This window comes from Drosophila arizonae, chromosome 5 (assembly GCF_054131065.1).
Source record: "Drosophila arizonae isolate 15081-1271.41 chromosome 5, UAZ_ARI_1.0, whole genome shotgun sequence".
In the NCBI taxonomy this organism is placed as follows: domain Eukaryota; kingdom Metazoa; phylum Arthropoda; class Insecta; order Diptera; family Drosophilidae; genus Drosophila; species Drosophila arizonae.
In genome coordinates this window covers 24,028,747-24,043,536 of record NC_142925.1, presented here as the reverse complement: position 1 = coordinate 24,043,536, position 14,790 = coordinate 24,028,747, and the positions used below count along the sequence as shown (strand labels likewise).

The 14,790-nt window shown below is 37.6% G+C and overlaps 1 protein-coding gene across 5 annotated transcripts in view; it reads left to right on the top strand.

The window, feature by feature from the left end:
- fus (epithelial splicing regulatory protein fusilli) overlaps positions 1-14,790 on the top strand; it is a 32,613-nt gene that overhangs the window by 5,855 nt on the left and 11,968 nt on the right. For all 5 annotated transcript variants that reach the window (XM_089471349.1, XM_089471350.1, XM_089471347.1 and 2 more), the window contains 2 exons: positions 1,476-1,848; positions 10,919-11,239. In XM_089471349.1, coding sequence (XP_089327475.1) covers positions 1,720-1,848; positions 10,919-11,239 — 450 coding nt within the window. In that variant the 5' untranslated portion in view covers positions 1,476-1,719. The remainder of the gene's footprint in view (positions 1-1,475; positions 1,849-10,918; positions 11,240-14,790) is intronic.

Here is a 14,790-nt window from a genome sequence, read left to right as displayed (position 1 = left end):
TTGGTATTATGGGTAGGATAGTTTTGTATATAAAATGCTCAACAGGAGGCAGAAGTTGGCGTGGCTAAAACTCGAGTCGTCCTGTTTGAATGTTACAATGTGATTGTATTAATATATGATTTTATATTTGTAATTTGGATTATTAATAAATCTAAGAATGCTCGGAAAGAAGTAGTCTTTGGCTCATAAACAATATTTAAGTTAGCCAGAGAATAAGAGTCAGGGTATCTGCTGGCTGGGCTTTTCTAATTAGAGTGCTCTTTCATGCCTTTTTCGCCCCTTTTTTTTCTTTCTCATTTTAATTACAACAAAAATTAACATAAACGCGATTGCAAAAGCTTGTGCTCTGAGTCTTTGAGTGCGCCAGTGCACCTCGATTAACCCACGACCTTTGGTTAAGCGTGTGCTTTGAATGCCTGAACATCAACAGCCTTTCAGTCAGTCAGTCAGTCAGTCAATCAGTCGAGCTCTGCTTGATGCTGCTGTGTGTTTGCTGTTTTTCATTAAAAGTAAAACTTTTCACATTAAAAATGCCCATAAAATTGCACTTTAATTTTTGCTGTTGTGTGTGTGTTTTTTTTTTTTGTTTTTTTTTTGGTGGCCGCCAGCGTTTTCACATTCGCCTTTTGCTCGACTTTGTCCAAACCACTTGTCGGAGCTCCAAGCTTTAGCCGGACTGGCTGCTTGGCAACCGAATGGAGCACAAAATTAAATTTCAAATCGTTGCGCAGGTTAATAATTTCAATTTGACCTCTTTGCTCATGCTCTTTGCGACAGTTTTTACTGACTTCGTGTGTCAGACGTCGTTTCAGTCGTTTGATGCCTCACTGAAAATTGGCAACGTTGCGCACAGTGCTTGGCTTATGTAAATATCTTCGTAAGCATCTAGAGAGCCTCTAGATAATAGAGTGTGAAAACCGGCAACAATGCTTAGCAAATTTAAGTGTTTCCTTAAACACTTTATTTTGTATGAACTGAAAATTGGCAACATGGTTTAGGCTCACCGTTGCAATTAAGCATATCTGAGGTGGATCTTAGATTTGGAAACGTCGCTCTGATAAATGGCGCCTCAGCTTAGCCGAAAACGGGCAACAGTGCTAGGCTTACGCAAATGTCATTCGCATCCGATATGGCACTTCACTTGAAGTGTTTTTATTAGCTTAAAGTTTGGCAACGTCGCACTGTCTAATTAGAAACTTGCCCTGCAAATTGGCAACGTCGCTGCAAATTTGCAAATTTCCAATTGGCAACCATTTGGATTGCATTTGCTGCCAATTCGCCTTGGTTGGCATTTTCTTTGAATTGCATACGTAATTAGCTTTTCGTTTCGCCAGCTGTCAAGGGTTCAAAATATTGTATAAGCAGCCACTCACCTCTAAACCCCATTCGCACCTCGCTCATCCATAATATTTATTTCCTTTTCCACTTCATTGTTTTTACTTTTTTATTTCATTTTTTTTTTTTTTCTTTCGCAGCCATAACCAATGGGTATCTGAGCAGGGAATGCAGTGCCATCAGCCACGCAGCGACAGCAATTGCAATTGATAGCAAGTAGCGAAAATCCAACTCAAGTTCACTCTCGGAGCGAGCCACCTCACACATAGCCCTTAATTGCGAGAGATCAAAGACAGAGATAATCTCAACAACAGCGACATCAACAACATAAAAAGCAACGACAACAACAACAATTGCTTCAGTAGAAACAACAATAACAACAACATGCAGGTGCCCGAACACGTTGTCTCCCTCTACATAGCCACATGTGGCCAAAACGGACCCGGCCTTGGCTCGGATGAAAAGGAAATTATACTGATGGTCTATGTGCTGCTCGAAGTGGCAACGGGACAGGTGAGTTCACGAGTCAACACACCTGTTGACGCCATTGTCTAAGCCCTTCAGCTCTGCTCGCTCCAGCAGCGAGCGTTGTTGAAGCTCAGCTCTAAGCGCCGCCTACTGAGCGACGCCATTTTGCGAAGCGTGTGCGCTGTCGTCGCTTAATTAATGAATACCCGCACACACACACACGCGTATATTTATGAACACATGCACACACATACACGCTATAATACGTTTTTGTTGTATAAGCTGCACTTTCAACTGTGCGCGTTGATTATGTTACAACAACAACAACAACAACAAAGACAGAGTCAACTCGACTTTGATTCGTTTAAAAGCAACAAGTACTTAGTGAGCTCAACTGTGTGAATATAGACTTGAATATACCCTGCAGAGCAAATATATAGAGCTGGTATTTTAACAACTCTAAGCTATACTTGGAGATATATGTTGTACATCGAGATATACTCGAATGACATAATCTACAATTGGTCTTCACTAAAGAGTCTTAAGTATGTCAAAATATCAAGCCGAAGGCGTTAGTTGCCGTAGCTCAATTTGAAGTTAGTTTTAGTTTTTCATAAACTCTAATTTATTTTAAGTAGATACATAAATATCAAGATATGCTCTCTCGCTTATTTACTAGTCTTGAGTCTTATCAGCCGTAATGAATAATTTACATTTATAATACTGAGACTGTCTGAATTTAAAAGTCAATAAATCTATATTCTAATGGAAACGTTTAGAGCTCAATATTAATCTGAGTTACAATTATTAATTTGCATTATAATGAGTTCACTTGTATATCAAGAAAGCAATTGAATTTTATATTTGATTAGGGTAAATTGAGTAGCTACGTATTTTCCATATAAATTGCAGTATTTAGAGTCTACTGAAAAAAGAAAGTTCTAGCTCGATTTCAAGTGCAAGCAAAGGCTACTCTATGCTATGGGTCTACAGGGTATTCAATTGATATGAATGTTGTGCCTGTTGATCACTGCCATTTGCTTGAGCTAGGGAACATTCCATTGGTCTTTTCAATATAATCAACGACAACTTTGAGCTGTCAGTGAGAGATGGGGCGGAGGCAAAGAGGCGTGCAGCCCCTATCCGGCGACTATATAAATATAAGTATAGCCCATAGTCAGGCCGTATTTGCATATTTTGAGTTTGCCAAGCGATTGACACTAATTGTTTAAAAATGAAAATGACTAAAGCGACGCATCGGTGTGGTGGCCATTGCGAAATCCCTACAAATAACCTCGCAACCCAGCAATATACATAGGTATATATAAAAATATATATGACTTTGTGCAACACGTGTATTTACCTTTCTAAAAGCAACCGATTCCAAGTAATACTTAAGTTTTTAGCTTAGTTTATGTATTAAGAGTCTAAATAGTTGGAGGTGTGATAATAATATATCCAAATTATTATGATAAATATATACTCTAAAAACTTTCCCGCTAAAAGTATTGCTTCAACTTTAGGAAAATCTTGATATTTTCTCAACAATTTTCATTACATTGTCTTTTCAAGTGATTGCTTTTCATAAAAGCTTTTCCATTGCATAATCACGCTCTGCAATTTTCCATTTCACAGGCGTTTACACATTTTTCAAATCAAAGCATAAATAAACGAAAATTGGCTTTTTCATAGGATTTCGTAATCGATTGCCTGCATTTGATTTGGGCACATTATTTGATTTAGATTTCTCACTGGAAACTCGACAGTTTTATATTTTCATTTTATTATTTTTCCCTTGTTTTACTTTTCTTTTTTTCAGTTTATTTTGCATTTTTCATCGCTTTTATTTGCATGCAAAACAAAAAGCGAGTCTTGGGCCAGCGTCTGGTCAATAATTTCCATATACGCAATATTATTTGCAAAATGCTTGACAGCACGTTACGTAGACAAGCTCTGCAGCAGCCCCTCCCTGTAATCCTCTAGCTGTTAGGGAATAGAGTGCGCTGCGTGTTTGGCAAGAAAATGGCTCTGTATATATATATTTGTGTCTATGAGTATCTGAGTATGGGTCTGTGCATCACTGGCTGGGCCTGTATTTACTAGCATTTAACTGATGTTTGTCTGCCTCGCCATAGGCTTTACGTCTAGATCCGTCAGCCTGAAACTTTTGTTTTTTTTACGACTTGAACACGCAATATACATTTCTGTAAGTGCATCACCATTTTTCTCTTTTTCCCGATTCGGATGACATTAAGTGCTTTTTAATGGCATTGCCTCTCGAGAGATATTTTAAACGTCTCGGAATTATCTATGGATAGGGTTAGTACTTGGGTCTTTTTTTATTTCGGGGTCTCATTATTAGCCACGCTTTGGCCAAATTATGATTAATTTTCTAAATGCTGCTGGTAGTGGCAGCCAGGCAAAACGAATTCAAATTTGAATTTTTAGGTATATATGTTTATATACTTATATATACATACATTTAGACTTTCGCAAGTCGCAAGACTTTTCGGTTTACTCTTTGGCCGTTATTATGGTAATTTCTGCGGTGAGTCCCCGGCTTGGGAAGGCCAGACACACTAAAGTTCATCAAAGTTTCATTAAAATCTGGCGCTGTGGAAATGTTTGGATGTTTTGTTTTTGCTTTTTTAATATTTATTTATATTTTTGCGGTCAGAGTTCGGTAGGTCAAACGCGCTCGAAAGTGCTGATTTTTAAGGCTGGCAGGTGTTGGGCATGCGGTCCTAAATGGCATGGAACAGCTCTGCGCATCCCATTGTATAAGACTTGCCAAATTATAGTAAAACAGTTTTTGTTTGTTCAAATATAATAATTTGATTATTTTTTGCAACAAAAATATATGAAATTTATGCGAGCATCAGACTAGTCGAAATTTATTGTTGTTAAGCGGATGAAAGTTACCGGGTCCTAAAAGCCGATTAAAAATAGCTGGGAATCAAAACTTTCTACGGACATGAATCTGCGCCACACACTTGATACATTCATGGCTATATATCTCGGGGCTATAGTACGAAAACAGAATGTGTATATTATATATAGATATGTCTTTATGGGCTGTTCTCATTTGCCGACTTAACGCCCAGATGTCATCCATGTGATTTGTAGTCTCTTAACTACACACGAGAATTGCTGAAGTCTCTGCGCATAGCAAATCAAGAATCAAACTGGATTGTGACTCGACTAGCAGATACCTAGCTGATATGCAGCTCACTTGAAATTTCATTATAGAACTATTTATAAATATATTATTTATATATATTTAAAGCCGAAAGGGATTATGATCCAAATGCTTTTATATCCAAGTTCTATGTATTCATAGTTTTGCTTTTACAATTACTCATAGCAATAGGAGTTAATAAACAGGGCTTGGAAAGAACACTGGGAGAGTCAGTAATTTGAATGTTTACTCTCTCAGTGACAACTCTCGTCACATACAAGAATGCCCCTTTGATCGCGTTTAGCAAATACAGGGTATTATAATGCTAAAACGAAAACGCACTGAGCCACAACGGCGCCGTCATCAAACTGCTTTCAGCTGACCACAGAGAGTTTTAAGCATTAGTTTTAATGGCTTATGAAATATCTGTAAAATGTACACATAGAACAGCCGCCGACCATAACCGAAATGGAATAAAATTGAAAACCCTTTCAAATTACTGCAAAAAGCTTTGATTCAGTTGTTGGCCAGCTGACGCATAGCCATTGCTCAAATGTTACACAAATCCAATAATTGAGGGGCCCCCTGCCTGACTCTATGTGTCTGACATTGACATGACTATATATATTTAATATATTTCTTGATTTCTATATGCAATTAAACTGCCAAATGGAGCGCAAGCTTCACATTTTGGGCAGAGCATATCGTTGATTAGCATTCAAATTTCATCAAAGAATATTATTAAACATATCATATGTGTATATATATATATATATGCAGCTGTTAGAAATCGGACGCCGTTTTCCTTATCGCAGTGTCTACACTGCGACAATTTATAGTAATACTTGATATTTATGTAGATTAGGGCTTAGTTACTGATATATGGGTAATGTTGACCCCATAGATTACAGAGCTTTCTTATTTTACTAGGATTAGAGAAAAAAAAACCTTTTCTAGTGATCTATAATTTATAATTTTTTAAAATAATTTTTATACCCTGAACCCATTGAAAATGGGAAATCAGGGTATAATGGTTTTGTTGAAATGTATGTAACAGGCAGAAGGAGGCGTGGCAGACCCCACAAAGTATATATATTCTTGATCAGGGCGACGAGCTGAGTCGATTTGGCCCTGTCCGTCTGTCCGTCTGTCCGTCCGTCCGTCTCTCCGTCTGTCCGTATGTTTGAACGCGTCGATTTCCGAAGATATAAGAGCTAGAGACTTGATTTTTTTTTAAATGACCGTATATACAGCGCGGACGTCGAGTTTGCTTTTAAAATTCGATAAATCATCCCGTTATGTTTTTATCGAGTAAAAACATTCAAGTTCAAATCATATGCCACAATAGCTAATTGTGAATGATTTTTCCTTTTTTTTTTTTAAATTTCTCAAATATTCAATATAATATGTAGATCATATGCTGAAAGTTTCATTAAATTCCGTTCAGTCAAAAATGAATAAAAAATAATCAAATATTTGGCCAATTAACAAACGCACGTGCAGCAGCTACAACAGCATCGTATGCGTGTGCACATATACATTCAAACTGCTTCTAGAAACATTCGTTGAATCACATCAGCTGTTAGTTTCGTTTAGTTTTGCTAGATGGCGCAGCAACAGTGAATCTATTTGAGTTTTGCCAGCGCCACTAGCAGGAGTGGGGTGGCCTAGTGTTTTAGCTGCATGACGCTCGATCGAGAAGTCGCGGTTCGAATCCCGACCGATGCAACTGATGTTAATTTTTATACCCTGAACCCATTGAAAATGGGAAATCAGGGTATAATGGTTTTGTGAAAAAGTATGTAACGGGCAGAAGGAGGCGTGGCAGACCCCACAAAGTATATATATTCTTGATCAGCGCGACGAGCTGAGTCGATATAGCCCTGTCCGTCTGTCCGTCCGTCCGTCCGTCCGTCCGTCCGTCCGTCCGTCCGTCCGTCCGTCCGTCCGTCCGTCCGTCCGTATGAGTGCGTCGATCTCAGAAGTTATAAGAGCTAGAGAGCTGAAATTTGGCATGCATACTCGTGAGTACCATACGCAGTACGAGTTTGCTTTATTTTTTCGATAAATTGTCCGATAACTTTTTTATCGAGAATAATCGAAAAATTGATTTTGTTTTTTTAGCCTAATTTGAACATTTTTAGACCTGGAGTCTTCAAATTTGCGTTGTATATAAAGTTAATCGATACAAAGATTTTGTAATTTACAGATTTTGGATACCACGCCCCTTTCGCCCCCAATTTGTAAAAAACGCATTTCAAGTACTAGAGACTTGTGCTTTGGAATATACACACATATTCACCATATGCTTACGCTCTAAAAGTTTTATTAAGATCATATGTCTACAAAAGAAATTATTCAACAAATAAATTCTCATAATATTGCCCACACTGCAGCGCAGCCCAAGCGCAGTCGCTGCTTACTGCGCAGTTAGCAGAGCGCAGGCTTATGCGTGCGTGTGGATGCATGTGCATAAAAGAAGTGCAGAATGATTAGAATATCAGCTTGGAGGGTTCAGGGTATCTCCTAGTCGAGCAGTCTCGACTGGAGCTTTCTTACTTGTTTTTAATTGTTTCAAAATATTTTTATATTTTCATAAATGAGTTTGGTATTTAATTTATATTTTTAAATACATCGAAATTGAAATTTCAGCCATACTAAATGGGCATTTTTATTTGTTGGGTTCAGGGTAGTATCTAGTCGATCACTCTCGACTAGAGTTTTCTTACTTGTTTTTTCTGCTGTTTTAAGAATTATTAGAAATATCAATTATATTTTATCTCCACATACATAATACTACATAGAAAACTTTTCTATTCAGTTCCTCACAAAAATCAATTACAATAGTACAAAATATATCTCTTTAAGCCGTATTTTTAATCATTTTTTATATATGATAATTTATTTAAGTTTCTTGGTTCATCATTTTGAAGCAGCCATTAGTTTAATCTGTTTAAATTGACTTTGAGTTCATTGAACCCGTTCGGACAGCAAACTGACAGAGCCAATTTGTTGCTTTCTAAATTGAAAACGTAAACAGAAAATCTGTCGAGAGTTTCCTTCCGTGCGAAAACTTCCTCTCAATCAGCACGAATTTTCTCCTTTTGTCTTTCGAGTCAAGTGCTATAGATTTCTTGCATCAGCAAAATTGCCTTGGATTGACAGATACTTACACACACACACACACACACACACATGCACAGACAGTTAGCGTAATTGGCATGTTAATTACAGGCTGGTTATGACTCGAATGGCAACAATTAAACTTAATTAACATTCGTGTGCAGCCCGGGAGGGAGGGGGACTTTTGAAAATCACACAGAGAGTGCAACTTTTGCATAGAGTCTTTATTGCTTCTCGCGATTTGAGCTGAGAGTCAGACTGGCGCAAGTCAGCCCCGTTGCAGTTTCTTCTAGGCCAGGCCAAGATGTCTGCATTGACATTCAGTTAATTTCATTGAGTTTTCACTTGGCTAAGGGGGCCACGGGGCACACGACACAGAACTGGAACTCATGGCACGTTTTCATTGATCTAGAACCGGCGGCGGCGGCACCGTTTAATAGATCGCTGTATCTGTATCATATATTCCGGTTTTGATCATGTCTATATACTTGTATAAATATATACTTGGCTATTTTTTAATGGGTCAATACGAAGTGGTCTAAATTTTCCATAATTCTGAATGTTTTAAGTATGACGAAAACTGTTTTACATTTTTCTCCTCTCTGCTCTGTCTCTCCTCTGCTTTCGCTCTCACTGACTCACTTTTCACTCTACCTCTTCATATATTCATCTCCATCTCTCTCTCTCTCCTTCTCTCATTGTGTCATTGTAGCGTATAATTAGCTCGCGGGCTTAACCCTACTTTGAACCCACCCGAAGGCGAGAAAATCGTTTTTTCCTTGCTTTCATTCTTGGGTTTCTGTTGTTGTATTTGTTTTTTCATTTTGTTGAATTTAACATCAGGCGACGAACTCATAAATATTTCATACACGGAATCCTACCTAGTGCGTGCATGGTGTTATATATTCAAAAGCTATGCAAATCGATGGCATCAGAAGTCAGAAATCAGTAATCCAAAAGAAAACAAAAATGGAAAAATAAAAGGAATTTCAAAAAACAGTTTTCTATATGTTTAGTTTTCGCTGTAGCTTGACTTTTTTACATTTATTTATTTCCTTTTTTGTGTATTTTGCATAGCTCAGTAGCTACCTGCAATCGCACTCGGAGTCGGTTCTCCATTTCTAATTACTAATGCCCCATTCCCGATACCGAATTCCGAATTCCAAATCCGATACATCCGCTGACGCAAACATCATCGTCTCTTCGTAGGCCTGATTCAAAGAAAAGTGCCTTCCAGATCAGTTTTGAATATGTGAAACAATTTTTGCACCTTGATTTTAATGAATCATGAAGCGGAGACATAGAACCCCACAAAAAAAGGCTGGGCATCAAGTTCAAACTAAGCTCCGCTCTCTAGTACACTGGTCCCAGGCTCCCTATCTAGCGACAATATTTGATGATTAATATATTTTTTTCATTTCTAATCTAATAATAAGTTTTGTCTCCCCCACCTTGAGAGCCAACTGCTTATCAGGCGTAAGCAGGTAGCATAATGTTTATCTTACGCTCTTGTTGGAATAGTGTAATTATACCCTGAACCCATTGAAAATGGGAAATCAGGGTATAATGGTTTTGTTAAAAGTATGTAACAGGCAGAAGGAGGCGTGGCAGACCCCACAAAGTATATATATTCTTGATCAGGGCGACGAGCTGAGTCGATTTGGCCCTGTCCGTCTGTCTGTCCGTCCGTCCGTCCGTCCGTCCGTCCGTCCGTCCGTCCGTCCGTATGTATGAACGCGTCGATTTCAGAAGATATAAGAGCTAGAGACTTCAAATTTTTTTTAAAATGTCCGTAATTACAGCGCGCATATCAAGTTTATCATTAAAAATCGATAACTCATCCCGATCTTTTTATCGATAAAAAACCTTATCGAAAACCAGTTATAAAATTATATCTTCTACACCCTTATTGCTAGAGTCTGCAAATTTTTAATGTATGCTTATATGCAATTTATGCAATTTCGGTTTTTGTTAAAATTTACCCCCCACCCTTAAATTCACCCCCTCACCCTCACTTTTGTAAAAAGCGTATTTCAAATACTAGAGACTTGGGCTTTGGAATATACACACATATTCACCATATGATTACGCTCTAAAAGTTTCATGAAGATCGTACGTCTCCAAAAGAAGTTATTCGACAAATAAATTCTCATAATATTGCCCACACTGCAGCGCAGCCCAAGCGCAGTCGCTGCTTACTGCGCAGTTAGCAGAGCGCAGGCTTATGCGTGCGTGTGGATGCATGTGTATGTATGTGTGCATAAAAGAAGTGCAGAATGATTAGAATATCAGCTTGGAGGGTTCAGGGTATCTCCTAGTCGAGCAGTCTCGACTGGAGCTTTTTTACTTGTTTTGCTATGAGCTTTGTAATTCATTAACATTATATATCTCCAAATTTGAGCTGTGTGCTGGAATGCCATGAAATTATTCTTTTTGTAAATTTTTGTATATTACCATAGATATTATGAAGATTCTGAACTATTTATGTACTACATTTTAAATTTTATAAATATTTAGAATTTTTAAACATTCTATATTTCATAGAAATTACCGTTCAGAGTATGTCTACATATACCAGTTTCAATCCCTTCAGATTATAATATAAAAGAATATTTTAGCAGAAACTCTTTTTTGATTAGCAAGCCATATACATATATTAAAGCTATCCGTTAAAATCTATTTACTGGTTCTTAAAAACTAGCTACATATCTATACTAGTTTATATCTCAATTTACTTTACTCTTACTTTTCTGTTTATGTTGCGCTCTTTAGCTTTGTCTAATCGCTGCTCTTTGCCTTTTGTATCTTTTGCAGATCATTGGCACCAAACAAATACTCGTGCGCCCTGATGGTTACTTCATTAAGGATCGCACCATATCTAGCTCATCGGACAACTCGAATGCTACAAACAACACAGCCTGCTCGCCGCCACTAGCCATAGGCTATGCCGGTGATAATAGCTCAAATAACAACAACATCAATGCAACAAACAACATCACAAATGTAAGCAGCAGTAGCGGGAACAGCGCCACGAATGGCATCTGCCTCACCACTCTGGAGAACAGCAACGAGCTCATATTGCCCATTGCGGAGGCTCAGTCAGCTGGGAAGCCCCTAGCCGAAGCGATCGAGGAGGTGAGTAAGAGCAAGAAATGTATGAGAAGAGAAGCGGATATTAAAACGAGAGAGGTCTGAGTGAGAGCAAGGAATGAACTTTATATAATTCAAGAGATCGACAGGGAGAGAGAAAAACTGGGAGAAAGAGAGAGAGAGAGAGAGAGAGAGAGAGAGAATAACGGGCTTAAGGTGGATATAAATAGGAACGGTATATCTGAGCCAAAAAGGATAAAGTCAGCGAGCATAAGATATGGGGATTAGAGCGGGTAACGAGAGCAGTATGAAGGAGGCGGAATCCTCAAAGAAAAAAAAAGCAGAATGAAAACAAAATGATAGAGTAATTAAGTTGAAAATCTGAAAAAATGCGACATATATTTGGTAAAGGAAGGCTACAGATCAGACGAAATAAAGTGACTGTGTCAGACGTGCAATATATAGAAGGGGACATAATTCACACTTCACAGTTCGCAGCTATCGCGCGTGGGAGTCGAGTGAGCGCTTCAGATAAGATTAGTGTATAAGAGGCAAACTCACAAGAGAAAGAGCGAGTGAGAGAAACGGTGTCAGATTGAGTGTGATAAGGTAAGAGCAATGGACAAAGAGAGACAAAGAGAGACAAAGAGAGAGTGATATAGGGTAACAGGGAGAAAGAGATTACCAGAGCACGCGCTATTCTATTTTTATTCACAGTCCATGTGATAATCCCAGCTGATCTTCGATCTGGACTAGTCGCCAGCCTAAGACTGGAAAATTCGTAGATCCAAAGATAAGGGAACGCCATAAATTATTCAATAACTCATACGGACTGGAATCGTTGGGATGTTTCTTCTCGTAGAGTCACTGGGGATTGCATTTGCCCATTAGGTTTCGTGTTTCTCTTTCGCCCCTGGACAACGCCACTGATTGGGAGCTATGGAAGCGTTCGACTTGAAATCTTATCAGACTCTCTGATAAGCAGTACGTTGCGCCGCTACTTGAGCACTTCGACAAGCTCCGCGGTCCCCCTTGTTCACGATTTCTCGTTACGGAAATGTAAACGATTGTATAGTAAATACCGATGTAGCACCAAGTAGATGTTGTAGATAAAGATTCTCTCAGATCGGAGTATGGGTATTGTAAACTTGGGTGCAGCAGTCGGTGTTACATTCACGTGTGTGCTATATGCATATGAAATAACGTTCATGAACTATATTAACTAAAATCAGAGCAACTGATTATTCCAATGACTAATTATGCATATCGCACATATAAATTTTAAGTGTTTGGTTATAAACCTAGATATTGAGCCGTTTATATTCATTCACGTAGTGAATGAGAGTCTACAAACTTGAAATTTGGAATGTTTGCCTGATAAAACTTTTAGGATTTTGCTGATACACCCACTAAAGGCGTGGCAAATGGAATCATACTATATCTGCTATCTTAGAATCGTTACTAACTAAATGGCAAATGAAACTTTGAATATAAACGCGCATTGACGAATATTTGGTGGATCTTTCTATGACCATTGCGTGAATGGTCAGTCGGCGTAAAACTTTATCTTCTACATTCAGCACGTGAAGCTCGTCATATAGGGAAGTTAAGAAATTAAATATAGAATCTATATAGGCTTAACATACAATAAGAGGATAAGACCTTATTTTGCGTGATAAGGAAAATGAGAAATGCCAGATAAATTATTTTATTTTTGAAGATTTGAAAATCATTAACATAGTTATTTATTCTATTTTTTATGACTACTTTCTTTTCATCTAATATCATGTATATAGAGTGACTCTAAGAGTATTAGCATTGTCGTAGTCATGAAATCGAAGCCCATAATAAATCCAATACTTAACAATTAGAATGAGGCTTGCGTGTGACCTCCAACTGAATACCCTAATGAACTCTATAATCTCTCAACTAGAGAGATGCCTAACTAACTTGGATCATTAAGACGCTGCTGTACTATGCACCCGAGTGTCATTAATCTACTTTATGGAGTGTGTTGACGAATGTACGTCAATTAGATGTCGTATTATACATATATATGTATATGAATGCAACTTTGGCAGCCGATCCGTAAGCGACACGTGACGTAATGCCAGAGAGAAAGAGAGAGAGAGAGAGAGTGATAGTGAAAGAAAGAAAGAGAGAGTATGTGAGGGGGAGAGGGAGAGTAAGGCAAAGGGAAAGGGAAAGCGCGTAAAGCTGTCGGCTATTGTGAGCGTCTGCTTTGGCTGGCATACTAATTTGCCTGGTCAATACACACTTGGCTATTAAATGACGAGATCGCTGTTCTCGCAAATATTTGCCCAGGGGAGCGCCGTTGCATAGGGCCCGGTCAGCTGAGAGGAGGCTCGAAGGCAAGCTCCGAGGGCGCTCAGGGCTAGCTCAGAGACAAGCTCTACTCAGAGATTAACCCGAGCTAATGCGACATAAAGCTGCTTGTTATGTTTACTCACGATGACATGGCACAAAAAACACTATAAAACTATAGCTAAAACGATTTGTTTTTGTTTCTGTTATTTATTTTCCATGTAATTGACAATAATTGCAGCAGCAGCAGCAGCGACAGCAGCAACAACAACAACATCATCATCAGCAACAACAAATAATAAACGGGTTTAAACAAATTGCGTTCGTAACCTAGAAAATTGCACCAAAAGAATTAGCATAGAGCCAAATAATCCCCACAAACCTTTCGTCAGTTCTTAACCGTTGAACTTTGAGTTTTGACTGAGGTTTTATTGTCAGCGTCATTGTTATAATTTGCACTAAATATATCCATATATGTTCATATTCATATATAGAATGTCGGGGTTTTACTCAATTAACAGTTCATTCATTTCGTATTGATTGAATATAATATTTGTTAGGAATGTTTTAGCTGATAATATTAATTATACAAAATAATAAAAGTCATTCGTGAAATTTATTTCTCATATTTTGGAAATATTTAATTCAAGTCTAAACTACAAAAAAAAAAAAAAACCTTCAGTCATCTTAATATGCAGGAATTTTTTTTTACGGTAGAAAATAATCTTGTCATCAATAATAAATACAAAATGAAAATAATTAGAATGGGCCAATATTGTTATTATTATCGATTATTATTATCAATAGTAATTTTATAAATAAATAAATCAAATTTCGTGCAATTTGAACGAACGGTCAGACGGATAGATCTAGATCATCTCAGCTTGATCAAACCTATAAGAAGCTTATGGGTTCTGCCACGCCTCCTTCAGTGTGCTACATATATTTTCACAAAACAATTATAACTTATTTTCATACATAATATAAAAATCTGTGTATTTCCCATTTAATTAAAAACAGGAATCAGGTTTTTATCATATAAAGAGCTAATTCTTTGGGTATAATAATGATAAATGTATACTCGAAAGAGGTATAATGCCGACTATTAAATATACTTATATATATTCTAAAATTATGTTCATCTATTGATTTTTCTCTAGTTAAAGATTTGATCTTATGCAATAAGAAACGTAAATTCCATGACTTATTATTGATAGACCTGGATAAATCGAAGATGGCAATATATCTGAAATATTCCACATACAAAAGAA